The sequence below is a fragment of the Daphnia pulex genome, chromosome 7 (genome assembly GCF_021134715.1).
Source record: "Daphnia pulex isolate KAP4 chromosome 7, ASM2113471v1".
NCBI classification, from domain to species: Eukaryota; Metazoa; Arthropoda; class Branchiopoda; order Diplostraca; family Daphniidae; genus Daphnia; species Daphnia pulex.
This window is the reverse complement of record NC_060023.1, coordinates 1,863,711-1,877,778: the sequence shown is the minus strand read 5'-3', so window position 1 is coordinate 1,877,778 and position 14,068 is coordinate 1,863,711. Positions and strand designations below refer to the sequence as shown.

The 14,068-nt window shown below is 43.4% G+C and overlaps 5 protein-coding genes and 1 long non-coding RNA gene across 14 annotated transcripts in view; 3 read left to right on the top strand and 3 right to left on the bottom strand.

The window, feature by feature from the left end:
- LOC124197265 (proteoglycan 4-like) overlaps window positions 1-14,068 on the bottom strand; it is a 70,493-nt gene that overhangs the window by 30,497 nt on the left and 25,928 nt on the right. The window lies entirely within an intron of this gene.
- The window catches only part of LOC124197282, a 78,958-nt gene that overhangs the window by 50,197 nt on the left and 14,693 nt on the right, over window positions 1-14,068 (top strand). The window lies entirely within an intron of this gene.
- On the bottom strand, window positions 1,672-3,495 carry LOC124197246 (soluble calcium-activated nucleotidase 1-like). The gene is made up of 5 exons (XM_046592612.1): window positions 3,030-3,495; window positions 2,758-2,971; window positions 2,478-2,681; window positions 2,233-2,390; window positions 1,672-2,148 (listed from the first exon to the last, which is right to left on the bottom strand). Exons 1-5 carry the CDS (start codon window positions 3,492-3,494, stop codon window positions 1,933-1,935), a joined length of 1,257 nt encoding a protein of 418 aa, XP_046448568.1. The 5' UTR covers window position 3,495; the 3' UTR covers window positions 1,672-1,932.
- LOC124197231 (WD repeat-containing protein 81-like) lies at window positions 3,858-10,260 on the top strand. 4 transcript variants are annotated; one of them, XM_046592574.1, is made up of 18 exons: window positions 3,858-4,104; window positions 4,181-4,313; window positions 4,375-5,031; window positions 5,107-5,275; window positions 5,348-5,628; window positions 5,684-5,829; window positions 5,893-6,793; window positions 6,863-7,171; window positions 7,233-7,685; window positions 7,748-8,159; window positions 8,217-8,412; window positions 8,485-8,712; window positions 8,781-8,914; window positions 8,981-9,054; window positions 9,118-9,290; window positions 9,351-9,480; window positions 9,542-9,700; window positions 9,766-10,260. In XM_046592574.1, exons 1-18 carry the CDS (start codon window positions 4,004-4,006, stop codon window positions 10,108-10,110), a joined length of 5,001 nt encoding a protein of 1,666 aa, XP_046448530.1. In that variant the 5' UTR covers window positions 3,858-4,003; the 3' UTR covers window positions 10,111-10,260. The 4 variants fall into 4 exon arrangements, with proteins under 4 accessions (XP_046448530.1, XP_046448527.1, XP_046448531.1 ...); XM_046592571.1 differs by having other exon boundaries at window positions 8,479-8,712; XM_046592575.1 differs by having other exon boundaries at window positions 3,930-4,104; window positions 9,354-9,480.
- Window positions 10,303-11,391, top strand: LOC124197279 (rhodanese domain-containing protein CG4456-like). Its single transcript, XM_046592663.1, has 3 exons — window positions 10,303-10,643; window positions 10,758-10,926; window positions 11,000-11,391. Exons 1-3 carry the CDS (start codon window positions 10,457-10,459, stop codon window positions 11,061-11,063), a joined length of 420 nt encoding a protein of 139 aa, XP_046448619.1. The 5' UTR covers window positions 10,303-10,456; the 3' UTR covers window positions 11,064-11,391.
- LOC124197255 lies at window positions 11,216-13,887 on the bottom strand. Of its 2 annotated transcripts, none has more exons than XM_046592633.1 (3): window positions 13,624-13,887; window positions 12,025-12,538; window positions 11,216-11,953 (listed from the first exon to the last, which is right to left on the bottom strand). In XM_046592633.1, exons 1-3 carry the CDS (start codon window positions 13,759-13,761, stop codon window positions 11,592-11,594), a joined length of 1,014 nt encoding a protein of 337 aa, XP_046448589.1. In that variant the 5' UTR covers window positions 13,762-13,887; the 3' UTR covers window positions 11,216-11,591. The 2 variants fall into 2 exon arrangements, with proteins under 2 accessions (XP_046448589.1, XP_046448588.1); XM_046592632.1 differs by lacking the exon at window positions 13,624-13,887 and adding an exon at window positions 12,933-13,549.

Here is a 14,068-nt window from a genome sequence, read left to right as displayed (position 1 = left end):
GGTGGTGGTGGGGGGAGAGAGCGATGGACCAATAGGAAACTGGCCAAGCCGGAGCCAGGTGCACAGCGCACGGAAGAGAATGAGAGAGAGCTGCTGAACTGCTGCTGGATATGCGCGCTGACGGCCGGCGCTCGACGGATGCGCAGCGACACAGAAAATAAAAAAAAAATATCCCGGGGGGACCTTTTTGATGGCTATAATAGTCCCACATTATTATGTGAGGTTGTACATCGAGAGAAATAACAAAAGCATCTGCAGTTCAGCGGTGGTACAAGTTTTTATTTCGCCTGGAATTTAAATTTAAAATTAAAATTCTGTAGGTTCCAACGGAAATGATTTTTCTTTTTCTAATGATATCAGCAAACGTTATATAATTCATGGCGGTGCGTTCACATTCGAATCATCTGTCAAACCATCTGGCCGATTCTTGGCATCAAATTGTTTCAATGTCGTCTGCTAATTTTAGTGCCAGGGAATTATATTTGTAAGTGATTACATTTTTTCTTGTAAGTCTGAGCTGCGGTTGATCACGACGCTCGCACGTGGACGATCGATACACTTGGGGGAGAGACCCGTGTGTCGGTGTGTGTGTTGGCCGTCTGCATGTAATTCCTTGGGAAAATAAAATAAAAAAAGGGACATGCAATTTGCTGCGCCATTTTTGACCCGGAACTGACAAAAGACCCTGGGCAGCACAGCATAACATATCATCGCGTTTTGATTTCAACACACGAAATGCACAAGATAATATACTATATTCTTCCTATTTCTGTTTTCTTGAATGAATTCAAGACTAGAGATACTTTGATGACTTTAAGCCTAGCTCTCGTCTACTTTGATGCAATAACCCCCCCCCGAGCTCGCGGTGATGAAACGTGAAAAAAAGGGGAAATTGATGAGGGAATCGGACCAGATGCCAATGAAGTTCCCAAACGAACCCGGTCACCATGCAAGTCTTGTTTCCGGGCCGGCCGGCCTCTTGTGTGTCTATTTATTAGTTGCACATCTTTTTTTTTATTTCGGCTGGACACAGGTGTTATCATTCCCATCGAAAATTAGCTTCCGATTTCCATTTTTTCATTTTTCCATTTTTTAAACAAATGACAGATGAAATTTTTCGCCCAGAAATGTATATGTTTCAGAGTTGATGTATTCTTATACGACGGGCGCTGGAAGAGAGAGTAGTATCGATTATTTGATTCATTCTGTCTGGACCGTCGACTCTCTTGTTCATGTTTGACCGTTCCCAGACTGCTGCCAGGCTAGGACGACGTGAAGTAAAAACGAACCTGAAAAAAAAAAAGAAAAGAAAACAGAGCTGAGCAACGGACGCGAATGTTCTGGAGCTCACGCAACTTGACGGCGGCTGTGCTGCCACGTATAGGAGAGAAGGTTAAAAAGCCACAAGACGCAGATGTTTTTGTTTTATTTTCGGTCGAATAAAAGAGAATGGCTTCCGTGAGATAAGATCGATGGACCTCTTTCTGGCAGGGCGTCAGAAAAGTCTTGCGCAAATGAATTGAATAAATCAATTTAAATAAATAAAATAAAAAGCCGATCGGAGGAGGATTTGATTCAAAGTTTTTGGGGAAAATTAAAAACCCGCATGAGGGCATCATCCGTGCCCTCCGGCCAATTCGAAAAAAAGTAACACTATAGCGTAACGGGAAATTGATTATTTGGCGTGTATTCAATCTTACAATATCTCGCATTTTGAATTCATCCTAGAAGACGGGAAACATAAAATGGGAAACAACAACAAAAAGAAAGAAAGAAAGGATGAAGAGACACGTTGCACGCTAGTCAAATCGGGCAGGTAAGAAAAGAGGATAAAAACAGCTGTGAACAAAGTCAGAAGTGATGGCGCAAATAATAATAATAGGGTGGGAAAAAGACACCCAACAATTCAACGGTTGCTGCTGGAAGCGGAAATTAAATAAACTCGATTCCCTCGAATTTGAAATCGCCATCGATTTTAGTCTCGGGCAGCAGGATCGTTCCGTCAATGTCAAAGGCCATGATGTAGCTGGCTGTTTTGCCTTGGTTCTCTTCCGATTTGAGAGCCACTATCAGCCTGTCGTGTGTGTTGGGCACGAATTTGAAGCTGGAGAATCCGTGGGTGGGACTGATGTCGCCGATCCTCTTGGCCTGGTTATTGTTGGAACAAGGGTTTAATACTTTATTGACTTGGCCTACATATAGGAATGGGAAGAATGACAGCCCCCAGCTAACCTTGATATCGCTGAACTCCTCGTCGGCGGTGAGCATCAAATTCGAACCTCTCGATTCGTCCAGTTTCTCGTCATAACGATCTTTACTCTCCCGGCGGGGCAAGAAGAACCACCGCTTGTGGACAGAACTCCACGAAGCCGATTCGTGGATTATGTAGCCTTGGTGAAGTGGAAGCAATCAAATATTTGATGAATATCGATTCTAGTATATATACATTTTAGTATAGATAGTAGTTGATAATATACCTGGAAATGAAATGTCGACTGCTTTCGCCAGGGCTTCGTAGCGCGTGTGCCAATCAATATGAGAGACTTCACCCGTCGTGGTGACTTTCTTGATATATTGCGGGTGATAATTGACCAATTCACCTGTCGGAGTAGTCCAGGCTTTACCCAGACCACCGACGTAAAGGCTTTGATCCTTTACAGTCGCCCATTCACTCTTGAAGCCTAGACAATTTTTTGTTAAAGAGATAAACGTTACTATAACACGACGGAAGCTAGCAGTTGATTTTTGAAATATTACCCTTGGCAACGCGACCATGCCCATCGACCAAAAGTACCCAAGGATAGGCGAATTTCGAGGCGATATCAATTTGATAAATGGTTCCGGTTCTATCGTCGAAACCGAGAAGAGCACCATTAAACACAACCAGTTCTGACAACTCCATTCCTCTTCCTCCTTGAGCAAGGGTAGTTTTCAATGTCATAAGCTCATCCTGGTCCCACTCTAGTGAAACCTGCAGCAAGAAATTAAATGTAGGTAAAGCTTTGAAAACAAAATAGACAATGAATTACCTTATTTTTTTCAATATCTACAAAAAGTGCGCCTGTTTTTAAATAACTTATCCATTCATCTTCCTTTTTCGAGTTGGTGTCCAAATCAGATATTATGGCAATCTTGTAGCGTACACCCTTTTCTGTCCGTACAGGGGTGGTCAAGGGATAAGTGGAGTTGTAGTTGCTTTGTTTGGGCTCAGGTAAATTATGCTTGTGAAGGTGATCACTCTCGTAATTTGAAGGAATTCGTTTTTCCAGCATGTAAGAGTTGTGGGGCTTGCTGTGGGAGAACGAGTTGTAAAACATGACCAGTGCTATGACTCCGACAGCCAAAACTCCCATAACAAACTGGTACTGGAGTCGAACTGTGCTATTTCCGATGCGATAAGCAGTCGGAATCTGGATGGCTTGCCTCCAGTCCTGCATTCTGTCGGTTTTTTCCAAGCCTGGTTCGTTAACAGTAAGTTTGGTATATTCTACCATATCTCCTTACGATCCATTTAAGTTACTATAATATAAACTGTAATTAAATAACAAAGAACACGGCCAAAAGGCTGTTCGTTCTTATAACAACCAGACACTGTGTGTGGGAACTGGCAAAGTGTTTTGACACTTGACAGTTTGCCCACTCGACAATTTCCGAATTTCGATAGACTTTTTTTTGTACACGTGGCGTCTGCTATTATAATTACGTCGTCTGTCTCTAATCGTTCTGCAGTTTAGCAGAACTCGGAAGCAAGAATTACGAACTTTGTAATCTCTTCAAATTTCCAGTGACTATTAATTCCGATAGGTTTTAATTCGATTTTCGTTTCTGCCAAGTTCTTTTATTCATTTTTAATTCAAACGGATTTATGATAATTTACGTGACGTCTGCTACAGTACATAGATGTCACTCATGGGGGTGTTGTTTACACTCGACTGACTGACGGATTGACTGCGAGTGATTTTTTTATTAGATGGTCTCTATTCGGAGTTGTTAAATTGTTGTTATGGAGTTAATAAGTGAAAAACTATGCATTCCTCCATTGTATATTAGAAAAACACAACTTAAAGATGTATATATAGCAGCCTTACCCCAGAAATGGTGTTTGTAAGTACCTTACCATGAATCCAATGAAACTTTAAATTTTTCTTAAACTTCATACATTTGTTTGGCTCCTCTGCAGGTATATAAAGAAAAATTTAAAGCTACCAGATGAATTTGAAAATCATGCTACTTATTCTCCAGATGAAGTGCAGGCTTTTCTGTGGGACTCAGAATCTCTTATTAGCCCAGATTGGATATTAGTGTACATAAATGTTAGTAGACGATTTTTCATACATCTTTTCATTTCTATTAACACCTTGTTACTACCAACAGGTTATTCCTAAATGTAATCATCCAGTTCTATCCACATCCAGCATCCACCCAGACATGGGACTAGATGTGAAGGACCTCACCTACTCACAGTACCTTCACTATGTGTCTCAGACAAACTTCAAGAACCTGTGGAAAGAGTCACAGAAAAAGTTTCCAGAAGCGTACAGGCCTTTTGCCTTGAACAGAGGTCGGCGCAGCAATCCCAAAAATGCAAGCTGGCAGGAATCTCTTAGTTCACTGCTAGCGAGGGTGTTCAGCTGCCCCATAATTTCCTTGGAAAGTGGTTCAGTCCTCCATCCTACTAGCCAGTCACCGAGCTGTGTTTTGCAAGCGTTTGGAGTATTTGAATGTTCATCCAACTTTTTTGTGATCACAGAACACATTCCACACAGTGTGCACCAGTGCCTCAGTCTTAGTCCCTCGCTTCTAAGTTCAAATAGCGTGAAGCCCATGTTCTTGTTGTTTCAAATGTTGCACGCCGTCAAGGAGATGCAAGACCGATCCCTTTTTGTCGAAGGGGTTTCGTGGCAACATTTTTTCATCAACGAAAGTTTGAGTCTTAAAGTTCTTCCTGCACTAGCCTCTAGTTTGATTCCACTAGAACCCGTTCAGCCAACAAAACAGGAAGCTAGTCTTCAAGAACTGACAACGTCATGGGTATGTTTATCATCTACTGTTAACATTATCTGACGTTCGCATTTGCTTCAATGGTATTTTTCAAATCGTTATTAGGTTCGAGGTTGTCTATCAAATTACGACTACTTAATGGCCTTGAACGATCTGGCTGGTCGTCAAATTAATAATCCTTTCAATCATCCCGTTTTGCCTTGGATTTCTGATCTCAGTTCACCTTTCGGTAATTGGAGAGACTTGGCCAAGTCAAAGTTTCGACTGAACAAAGGTTATAATCTTATCATTGTTTCATTAAACGGTTAAATTTGATAGCTAAAAATCTTGTGATTTTATTTTATAGGTGATAGACAACTGGATCTGACATTTGATCCGACAACTTTTGAAGCACCGGAAGGAAAAGAAGACGTGTTACCTTCACAAGTTCCTCACCACGTAACAGATGTGCTTTCTGAAATCACTTATTATGTTTATCAGGCGAGACGGACGGTCCGATCAGTTCTGTGTCGGTATGTAAGACCCACCTGGAATCCCTTGGAATATCCCACGTCTATCGAACGGATGCAACAGTGGACACCCGACGAATGCATTCCCCAGTTTTTCTCTGATCCATCAATCTTCAAAGTATTCAAGTTTCTTTTTATTTCTTTGACTAATAATACAGTTAATCATTTTATAGTCGATTCATGATGATTTGCCGGATTTGAGTTACCCACCCTGGGCGTCAAGTCCGGAAGATTTCATCACCAAACATCGCAACGCTTTAGAAAGCCCCTACGTCTCGGAACGATTACACCAATGGATTGATTTAACTTTTGGCTTCAGGTTCATTAACTGTTTGTTCTCGTGTAATTGTCCTTCTTAATTAATTTACCCATTTTGCCTTAGATTGTCTGGATCAGCGGCCATCAAGGCGAAAAATGTCCATCTAAGTTTGGTCGACGGACATGTCGATTTGAGTAGTCGAGGTGTAGTCCAACTCTTTAGTCAGCCTCATCCTCGCAAGCTTCTTCCATCTCCCTATGTTGGACGAAGTCCTCCACGTTTGCCTCCAGCTGAAGAACAACTCTCTTTACCACTGGACTATAATCCTGTGGGTCTCCTGAGGCAATTGGAAACTGTCAGTCACTTCTACGGCTCAACAGCTCCTGATTCTCAGGAGTTGGCCATTACAACGGTAGCCGGTCGACGCCAACGTGATCTCCAGTGGCTAGTGACGTTGGCCATGGAACTCTTCATTCCACAGCGCTTCCGTCTTATACGATTAAGCGCCAAACTGGAAGAACGATGGCAAATATGTCAAGACATTGTCCGTTTCGATCGACATTTATTGCCCCGTAGTCTGCGATCCTTCATTCAAATTGTGTTTCAAAATGAAACAGTGACCGCTCAAGGCCTTCCGCCACCGTCCGCCCATCAGCTTCTCCAGCCGATGGTCTCTCTTATTCCATTTCCGAGCGAATTCCCTGCAGTTTTGACTGCCACTCACCAACTGAAACAGCTCTTGGACCAAGGAAATGTGGATTTCCCCGGTGTCGGCAAAACTATTTCGAGCTTCACATGTCCTTCGAGCATTGCCCTTGTCATTCCTTTTGTCAAAGCGCTGCTACTGAAGAGCACCACGGCATTCCGGGCAGCTCTTTACCTTCTAGATCCGATTGCCGCCGCTTTAGGACCAACTGAAACTGCCAAAGAGTTCCTTAACATTATCCTGAAAATCATGGGACCAGAGCAACCTTCAGCTCCTTTAGTTCTCTTGTATCACAAAAGGTTTTTGTTGATGCTTCAGGTAAAAATCTAAAAAATTTTACGAATTTCTATTGGAATAGGATCTAATTATTTGTTGGTGTTGTAACAGGTCAGATTGGGTATTCGCTGCTTTCTGCAAAACATTTCCTTGCTTATAGTTGAAGGTGTAGGAGGTTGTTATAATGCCGACTCGGTCACCAGCGTCCAGCAGCTTCTGGTTGCTCCTTCCACCTCGTCACTGTCGCCCAATTTGGACCGGCTCAAGTTGGGAAAGGAACAGGAGCAAGAAAGCGAAACAGAAATTGAATCCGGTGACGTTTTCACCTTTGAAGTGGGCGAAGAAGCGGCTTTGATGGAGCAATCCAGTGGAGAAGAAACTGGAGCAGTCTCTGGAACACCTTCACGCAACAGCGTTAAAGTGAGACTTACACTTGTGTTTCAATTCCGGTTTACATTTGTTAACCCTCGTACGTTTTCAGTATTCATTGGCCACCGCCGCCTATCCAGTTCGTGACATCCACGAGCTCGACGGATGCACTGTATCGCAAGTGAGCGTTGACAGTTTGTTGTGGCAAGCTCACCGGTTGGGACCAGTTTTGACCGCCAGATATTTAACCCGGAATCTTTTGCGAATGTTGGCTTTATGCTACGCCGATGAAACTAGTCTAAATTTAGCGGATCCCAGTCAGGAATCCAGCCCGTTTCAAATCTCCGGAGTGCTACTTCAAGGCGACTTTAATGCCAATCGCATTTTGGGATGCCTGGCATCCATCGCCAATCTTTACGGAGAGCAATTCGTCATGTTGCAGTACTTCCCTCACGCGGCCGAAGTAGTCAGTCGTTGCATCAGTTCTGGGACCATTTCCATCATGTTGGAAGGTGGACTCGTTGGTTCCTGTTCACTCATTTTGGCCTGCATTCCATGTCTGCCGGTAATTAATTCATTTTAAATGTCGACTCACTGATGATTGACTGGTTTTCAATCTTGGAGTAGGACAGCAACTTTATGCAGTGCCTTCGGGAAGTTCTTTTGCGTCAATTGCTGGACCCTATTGTCTCTGCGGTGACTTCAACTGAACAAACATTTGCCAGAGGAGGTGCTGCCCGTTCCGCCCTGGCAATCAAATTACTCGATTGTCTCTGCGCATTATCCATCCGTTTGGGAACGGACGCAGCCGGTCAATTCATTTCCGACCCGGCACTTAAGCTTCTTAAAAGCTTCGATCGAGTCAGCAAAGTGGCCAGTCATCCTTCCGTCAGCCGGGCGAATTCGTTGAAAGGACGACCGGATTACATGTGCCACCAGAGGAGATTGAGCAACACTTTAAGACAGGCGCAGGCAGCGGCTGAGATTGAGGCCGCCAGTTCGGCACCTTCCAACAATGTCACCCGTCCAGCAGCTAATGGTATAATTAATTACAACGCCTGTGCTAACGTTTGATTGCAATTTTTTCGCATTGCAGAAGCTTTGTCGTTAACGGAAATGGCTGCCACTTTTACCGATCATTTTGCCTTTCAATTGCTTACGGCTTTGAATCTCATTCTGGGTGTTCGACATGTACAGTCGTTGGTCGAACAAGGAGGGCAAGCTGCCCAAACTTGCGCCACTCAGTACGCTTCAACCAAAGATGTCCTCGACGCCGATCCGGAATGTTACAGGTAATTTAAAATTCGATAATTTGGGATTTTGCCAATTTTAAAAATTGTTTATTTCGTTTTCGTAAGCAAAAGGAGAACTAGTGTTTTCTCGGGATTGCGTGTAAACAGAAGCTTCTCCAGCGACGTCGAGGCAGCTGCCGGAAGCAGCTATGGCAGCCGGATCTCTGTCGTGGGAAACCGGATACAGCTATTTGCGGAAGAAGAAACTGTCCCGGAAACTCAGACGGATCACTGCGACTCTCGACCCACGTTGGAAGAGGCCCAAGATTTGCTCTGCTATAGAAAGACAGATAGCGCCAGGTCTGTGTGCACGGTTAACATTTATTTGCAGAATACTCCAACTAATTGAATAACTTGTTTCTTGTCAGACATTTACGGGGGAACTGGCTAGCCTATTGGGAACACGAAGCCGGACGAGCCGAACGCGATTCTCGATTCAATTTCAAGCAGATTCGACTGCTGCAGTTAAATGGCCACTCGGCCGGAATCCGCAGTATTCACGGTAAATTTGAATGATTTGATGAACTAATAATCGAGTATTTATGGACAAAATTGTAATTCAAAATAGTCATGGATTCCGAAACGGGTTTATTGACGGCCGGAAGAGACAAAACAGCACGAGTGTGGAGTCTAAACAGTCAGGTAATGACGAAATGATTGACGTTTGACAGGTTGTTAAGCAAATTGTTTATCTGTTTTTATCAGGGGGACGGAAACAACAGTGTGTCGGCCAGTTATGTTTACCAACAACATAGGAAACCTCTTTTAGGCGTGTCGTTTATTGACACAGCCCGATTGGCAGCCTCGTGTGACGGCGCTGTTCACTTGTGGGATCCTTTTGTCGGCACTTCTGTCCGACAGCTGGACGCATCTTCTAGGTAAACAGTTTATTTGCTTTCGCTTTTCTCATGTTTATAAATTGACTTTTTAAAATGTAGTAGCAAGTTCCCGACAGTCACTGCCATGAAAGCTTTGCCCGCCCAACCGATTTTAGTAACGGCTACCGCAGAGGGAACGCTTAGAATGCTGGACACTCGAACCCCTTTGACATACCAACATGAATTGAGGGTATAGTCCTATCAAATTTAAATGATTTTACAATACATTTAATTCCATGTTTGTTTTTTAGATTTCTCCAGTGGCAGCTGGGCTTGTTCGATGCCTTGCCACTGGTTCTAACGGCTACTGGGTAGCTGCTGGTCATTCGTCAGGGATTTTGTCGCTTATGGACACCCGCACTGGAATGTTACTTTCTTCCTGGAAGGGTCACGAGGGCGAAGTGCTTCAGGTATAGAGTTTACTACTAAATAAATTCCATTGAGGAAATGAAAGATATAATGATTATTTCATTAGGTGAATGGTTGGACCTCGTCACATGGTTCGCAACATTTGATAAGCAGCTCCCTCGATCAAAGTGTCTCAGTTTGGTCGGCCGACGACGGCAAATTGAAATTTAATTTCCGCGGTGCGTCCGAGCCGGTTCATTGTTTGTGCATCACCGGTGGCGGTGAACTGGTGACGGGAACCACGGCCAACCGGATTGGAGTGTACACGTCTTTGACCAATAACGCCAACTTCTCCTCCACTAAACTGCGCTCTGATACTTTCAAAGGAGTCTTAACGGCTATGGCAGTCGTACCACTCAATCGGATGCTCCTCTTGGGATCCGACACGGGTGTAGTCAACTTGCTCTGCTGATTTAATGCCTGAAATTTATGATTGTTCAGTACTTAATTGTGATACTGATGGAAACAAAACTGCATATTTGACCCTATAATTGTAACTATATCCGTAACCGCCCTTTATAATATGATTCGCCTGGAAAATATATTGACATCATAGACTGTTTCATGCATGACTATTAATTTATTGTTTCTCTGGGAGCAAAAGTATTTAATTAATTTAAATTTCAAGAAAAATGCTCAAAATATTTATTTGACCAAGTTCGGGTAGGTAAAGGCTTCGCCCTAGCGTCACCGTAAAAAGATGTAAACAATTTCAAGTCAAAAATTTCCAACTGCCGACGTGACTCTTCTTTATCTGAATGAACTACTTTTCGAATTTAGTTCTTTTTGGAATCGTGATCGCTATGGGTGCTGCCGGGGTCAAGGAAGTCAATTTCGAAGAGCTTCGTGATGGGTTAAGCAACGCTAGCCTAGTTTATTTAGATGTTCGCAATAGAGACGAGATTGTCAATGACGGGAAAGTGGTTGGCAGTGTGGTGGTTCCATGTACGTATTAGCCTAGTTTTTTTAAATGCACCATAATAATCTTTGTGTGCTCTGTCATGCAATTCTAATGGAGTTATGCTTATTTTGTTGTTTGTGTAACTATTTTTGTTGCAGTGCCGGAATTAGAGGAGGCATTCACCAAAGGAGATGAAGCATTTCTGACCAAATATGGTTTCTCCAAACCTGCTAAAGATGCCACAAACATAGTTGTGGGCTGCAGATCTGGTCGTAGGGCTGTCTCAGCTATTCAGACTCTTGAAAAAATCGGACACAACTCATTGATGTATGCATTTATTACATCTCAACTAAAAATAGTTTATTTTCTTATCTCAAGCTTTTATCTCTCTAACTATTAGGATCTACAAAGGAAGTTTCAATGACTGGGTAGCTAAAGGTGGAGCTGTTACCAAAGGTCTTTAACCACAGTTGCTGTGCACCTGCCAAGGGAACAATTTCTACTCTGCAATTGCTGTCTAGTTTTGATTATTACGCCTTTTGGCGTTTTTGGTGACGGGTGATATATCTTTTTTATCCATTTTTAATGCATATGATCAACAAGTATCCTTTTTATTAAAAACACACTTAATTCTTCTTTGACACTAGTTTATAAGCTGTCAATGAGTCTTTCATATTTACATCACCTTTAACGAAGTGATCTAGGCGTGATATGATCGTTTTTGATTGGTTACGTTTGGGTTACCGATATTCCAATAACCATTAATTTGAATAAAACGCTATTGTTTTATTATTTTCTTGGAAAACAATTTAATTCAAAGTGTAAACATTATACATACGAAAGTAGACACACAGCTTTTTTGACACGAGTTATTAAGAATGCAGTAATAGATTTCTTTGCGCACACAAGCGACATGTAAGGTGAGTGAAGCGAGATCATCGTGAGTATTGGCCAATAATCCACACACATCAATTCGATTAACCTTGGAAATTTCAGGAGTTGTCCGGGTCGAATCCGGCCGACCAACTTTTCGGCAGTGGAGAAATCAACGACGAGCTGCTACTGTCATGCGCGGCGAGCGATAATGGATTCAGAGCCAATTCCGGATGCGACGGAATTCGTGATTTTCTCGGAATTCCGGCAAAATGAACTTGACGTTGAGTCTCGACCGTTCTCTCCGACATCCACTCACTCTCAATCACCACCGTCGTCAATTGCGGAGATGGAGTGTTATCAGCTGATTCGATATCGATCAGGGGGACGTTCTCCCCTGATAAGACTGGACTTCTTCCCTCCGATGGCGATAGGTCTGTGGCGGCCGTCACACTGCTTTTCATCATAGCCGAATCGCAACCTGGAGCGTCAACAAGGACATAGTATCACCGACAACTTGTTTTATTCAAGGATGTATATGCTAATACTTACTCGGATCGATTTGAATGGATGGAATGACTGCTGGCCCTTCTCCAGGCTTGTACTGGATGGAACGAACGGCAACAGCGTGTTGGACCGTGACGACTTTGGCCAGCTGGTCCCTAACGTGACAATTGGCAGAGACTTTCTTCCTTCTGCCGTTGATGCAACAAATTCCGATGCGAATGATGACAACTGCCAAACCGAAACCGCAGAGAACGGGTCCCAAAAGACGTAAGTAGCTGGTCCGGAAGCCTTTCTCGCCGAGACCGACAAAGCTAATGATGGTTCCCGTCAGGAGAACGGATAAGCCGAACCACAGGAAAAGATCAAAGTGGTTAGATTGTCCAGCGGCGATGTAACTTTTCCTAAACACTGTGGCGCTCAGCGAAGTTGCGGCTTTTTGTTTATTCCGCCACTTTTGATAGGCTTTATCCGCCATCTGTCGGTGGTCGGCATTGCTGCTCTTTCCCTCGGCTCCTGACGCATCCGAATTGGCATCCCATCCTTGATAGGATCTGCGGGGCTACATACAAGAAAACAAACAACACACTCGTAATCCTCTTGTGCATTTTCGTTTCGATAACCTATACGACACATAAAGTGATCTCTCTACACACCCGTTACATGACCATAATAGTCCTCTGGTGGTTAATCCGATATCGAGGTTGTCTATAGTTGTACTAGATCGTTATGGATCGATACTTTTCCCTTTACCTTGGTGGATGGAAGTTTTTTTTTATTCAATCAAGCCTCGATCGATAATATGACGGACGACGGATCTTTACGGGGGTACAACATGCGAACGGGACTTAATTAATTTTGCAAAAATTTAAGTTAAAAAAAAAGCTGGGCGGAGTTTAACGATCGATCGATTGAATAAGTCAAATCAAATTCCCATTTTGGCAATATAGGCCTACCGATCTGGTGGGTTCGACGATGCGGACGCTTGTTACTTTGTCCAGTGGCGGCTTCAAGCCCAGCTGTTGCTGTTGCTGATCCAGCAACAATTTCTTCTTTTTGGCCTGTTTCAGCCGGAGAGCGACAGCGTGAACTCCAGATGCCATGGTCCCTTCAAGATTATTATGTCCTGTCTCACAACCGTCTGACGTCTTTTGGCAGCCGGAAGACGAGCCAAACACACTTCTGAGCACATCGGTTCTACACACTACTACAAGCAGCCGAGTGGAGGACTCGGATCACGACAACACAACACAGCCGAACGTCTCTCGGATGCGGCCATCTGGTGTCGTGAATCCGCACAGCTGGCATCGATCCTTGCGCACGCCATTGCGGGACGACACAAGTGAAAGCGAAGAGAAATCAAAAGGGGAGTTCATCGCTCATTGCGATGAGTTTTCCGCGGGCAGATTCCATTCTGCTTCTCAATGCCAGCCCAAAATAACTTTGCCGAGAGAGTATATACATAATAGTAAACCGCGCTTGCGACCTCCTTAAGAGGTGGTTGATAAATCATTTGGCGTGTTTTCTAAAAATGGAAAGGCTTGTAGTAATGTAACCATCCTTTGTGTTGTAGCAAATCATTAAGCGCATGTCCGAATTTACGCACTAGAATTAAAATCAAATTAAAAGAAAATGTTTATTCCAAACCTGCTGTGTGAGTCGATCCGAATAAATCTGTTGCGGCGTGTCGGGATGAGTTTGCTGAATTTTGGCTAAATTAGCGCGAAGTTTGTCTCGTCGCTTTCGTTCAATAACGCGTAAAATAGCGGCGGCCTGACTGGCCATAATAATGTCGAAATTTGAAGACAAAAAAGAAAGACAAATTTGAAATTGAAAGGGAGTGGGTATTGCACTCCGTCAATCCCGACTCACTTTTCACGCAGTAATGAACCCCCTTGTTTCACGGAGCGCGCTCGAGCTCTTTCTCCCGAGTTTTAGCCCATCGAGAAGTTACAAACTGGAACACGCCTCCCGAAACTAAAGTCACCAAATGTTAATCTGACGAGTTCTATTAGAATATTAGCCAATGAGAGAGTGTGTGACCTATTGAATATTTTCACCGATAATGAGAGTGATAATGTAAAAGTTTGGC

Coding starts and splice junctions, on each gene's coding strand:
- LOC124197246 (XM_046592612.1), bottom strand. CDS start 3,494: ATGGTAGAATATACCAAACTTACTGTTAACGAACCAGGCTTGGAAAAA. Junction 2,972..3,029: donor TAGATATTGAAAAAAATAAG/GTAATTCATTGT, acceptor TTCTTGCTGCAG/GTTTCACTAGAGTGGGACCA. Junction 2,682..2,757: donor GCATGGTCGCGTTGCCAAGG/GTAATATTTCAA, acceptor AAAATTGTCTAG/GCTTCAAGAGTGAATGGGCG.
- LOC124197231 (XM_046592571.1), top strand. CDS start 4,004: ATGGAGTTAATAAGTGAAAAACTATGCATTCCTCCATTGTATATTAGA. Junction 5,276..5,347: donor AAAGTTTCGACTGAACAAAG/GTTATAATCTTA, acceptor TTTATTTTATAG/GTGATAGACAACTGGATCTG. Junction 9,701..9,765: donor ACGAGGGCGAAGTGCTTCAG/GTATAGAGTTTA, acceptor TTATTTCATTAG/GTGAATGGTTGGACCTCGTC.
- LOC124197279 (XM_046592663.1), top strand. CDS start 10,457: ATGAACTACTTTTCGAATTTAGTTCTTTTTGGAATCGTGATCGCTATG. Junction 10,644..10,757: donor TGGCAGTGTGGTGGTTCCAT/GTACGTATTAGC, acceptor TTTTTGTTGCAG/TGCCGGAATTAGAGGAGGCA. Junction 10,927..10,999: donor ATCGGACACAACTCATTGAT/GTATGCATTTAT, acceptor TCTAACTATTAG/GATCTACAAAGGAAGTTTCA.
- LOC124197255 (XM_046592632.1), bottom strand. CDS start 13,079: ATGGCATCTGGAGTTCACGCTGTCGCTCTCCGGCTGAAACAGGCCAAA. Junction 12,539..12,932: donor TCGTCGAACCCACCAGATCG/GTAGGCCTATAT, acceptor TCTTGTATGTAG/CCCCGCAGATCCTATCAAGG. Junction 11,954..12,024: donor ATCCATTCAAATCGATCCGA/GTAAGTATTAGC, acceptor TTGACGCTCCAG/GTTGCGATTCGGCTATGATG.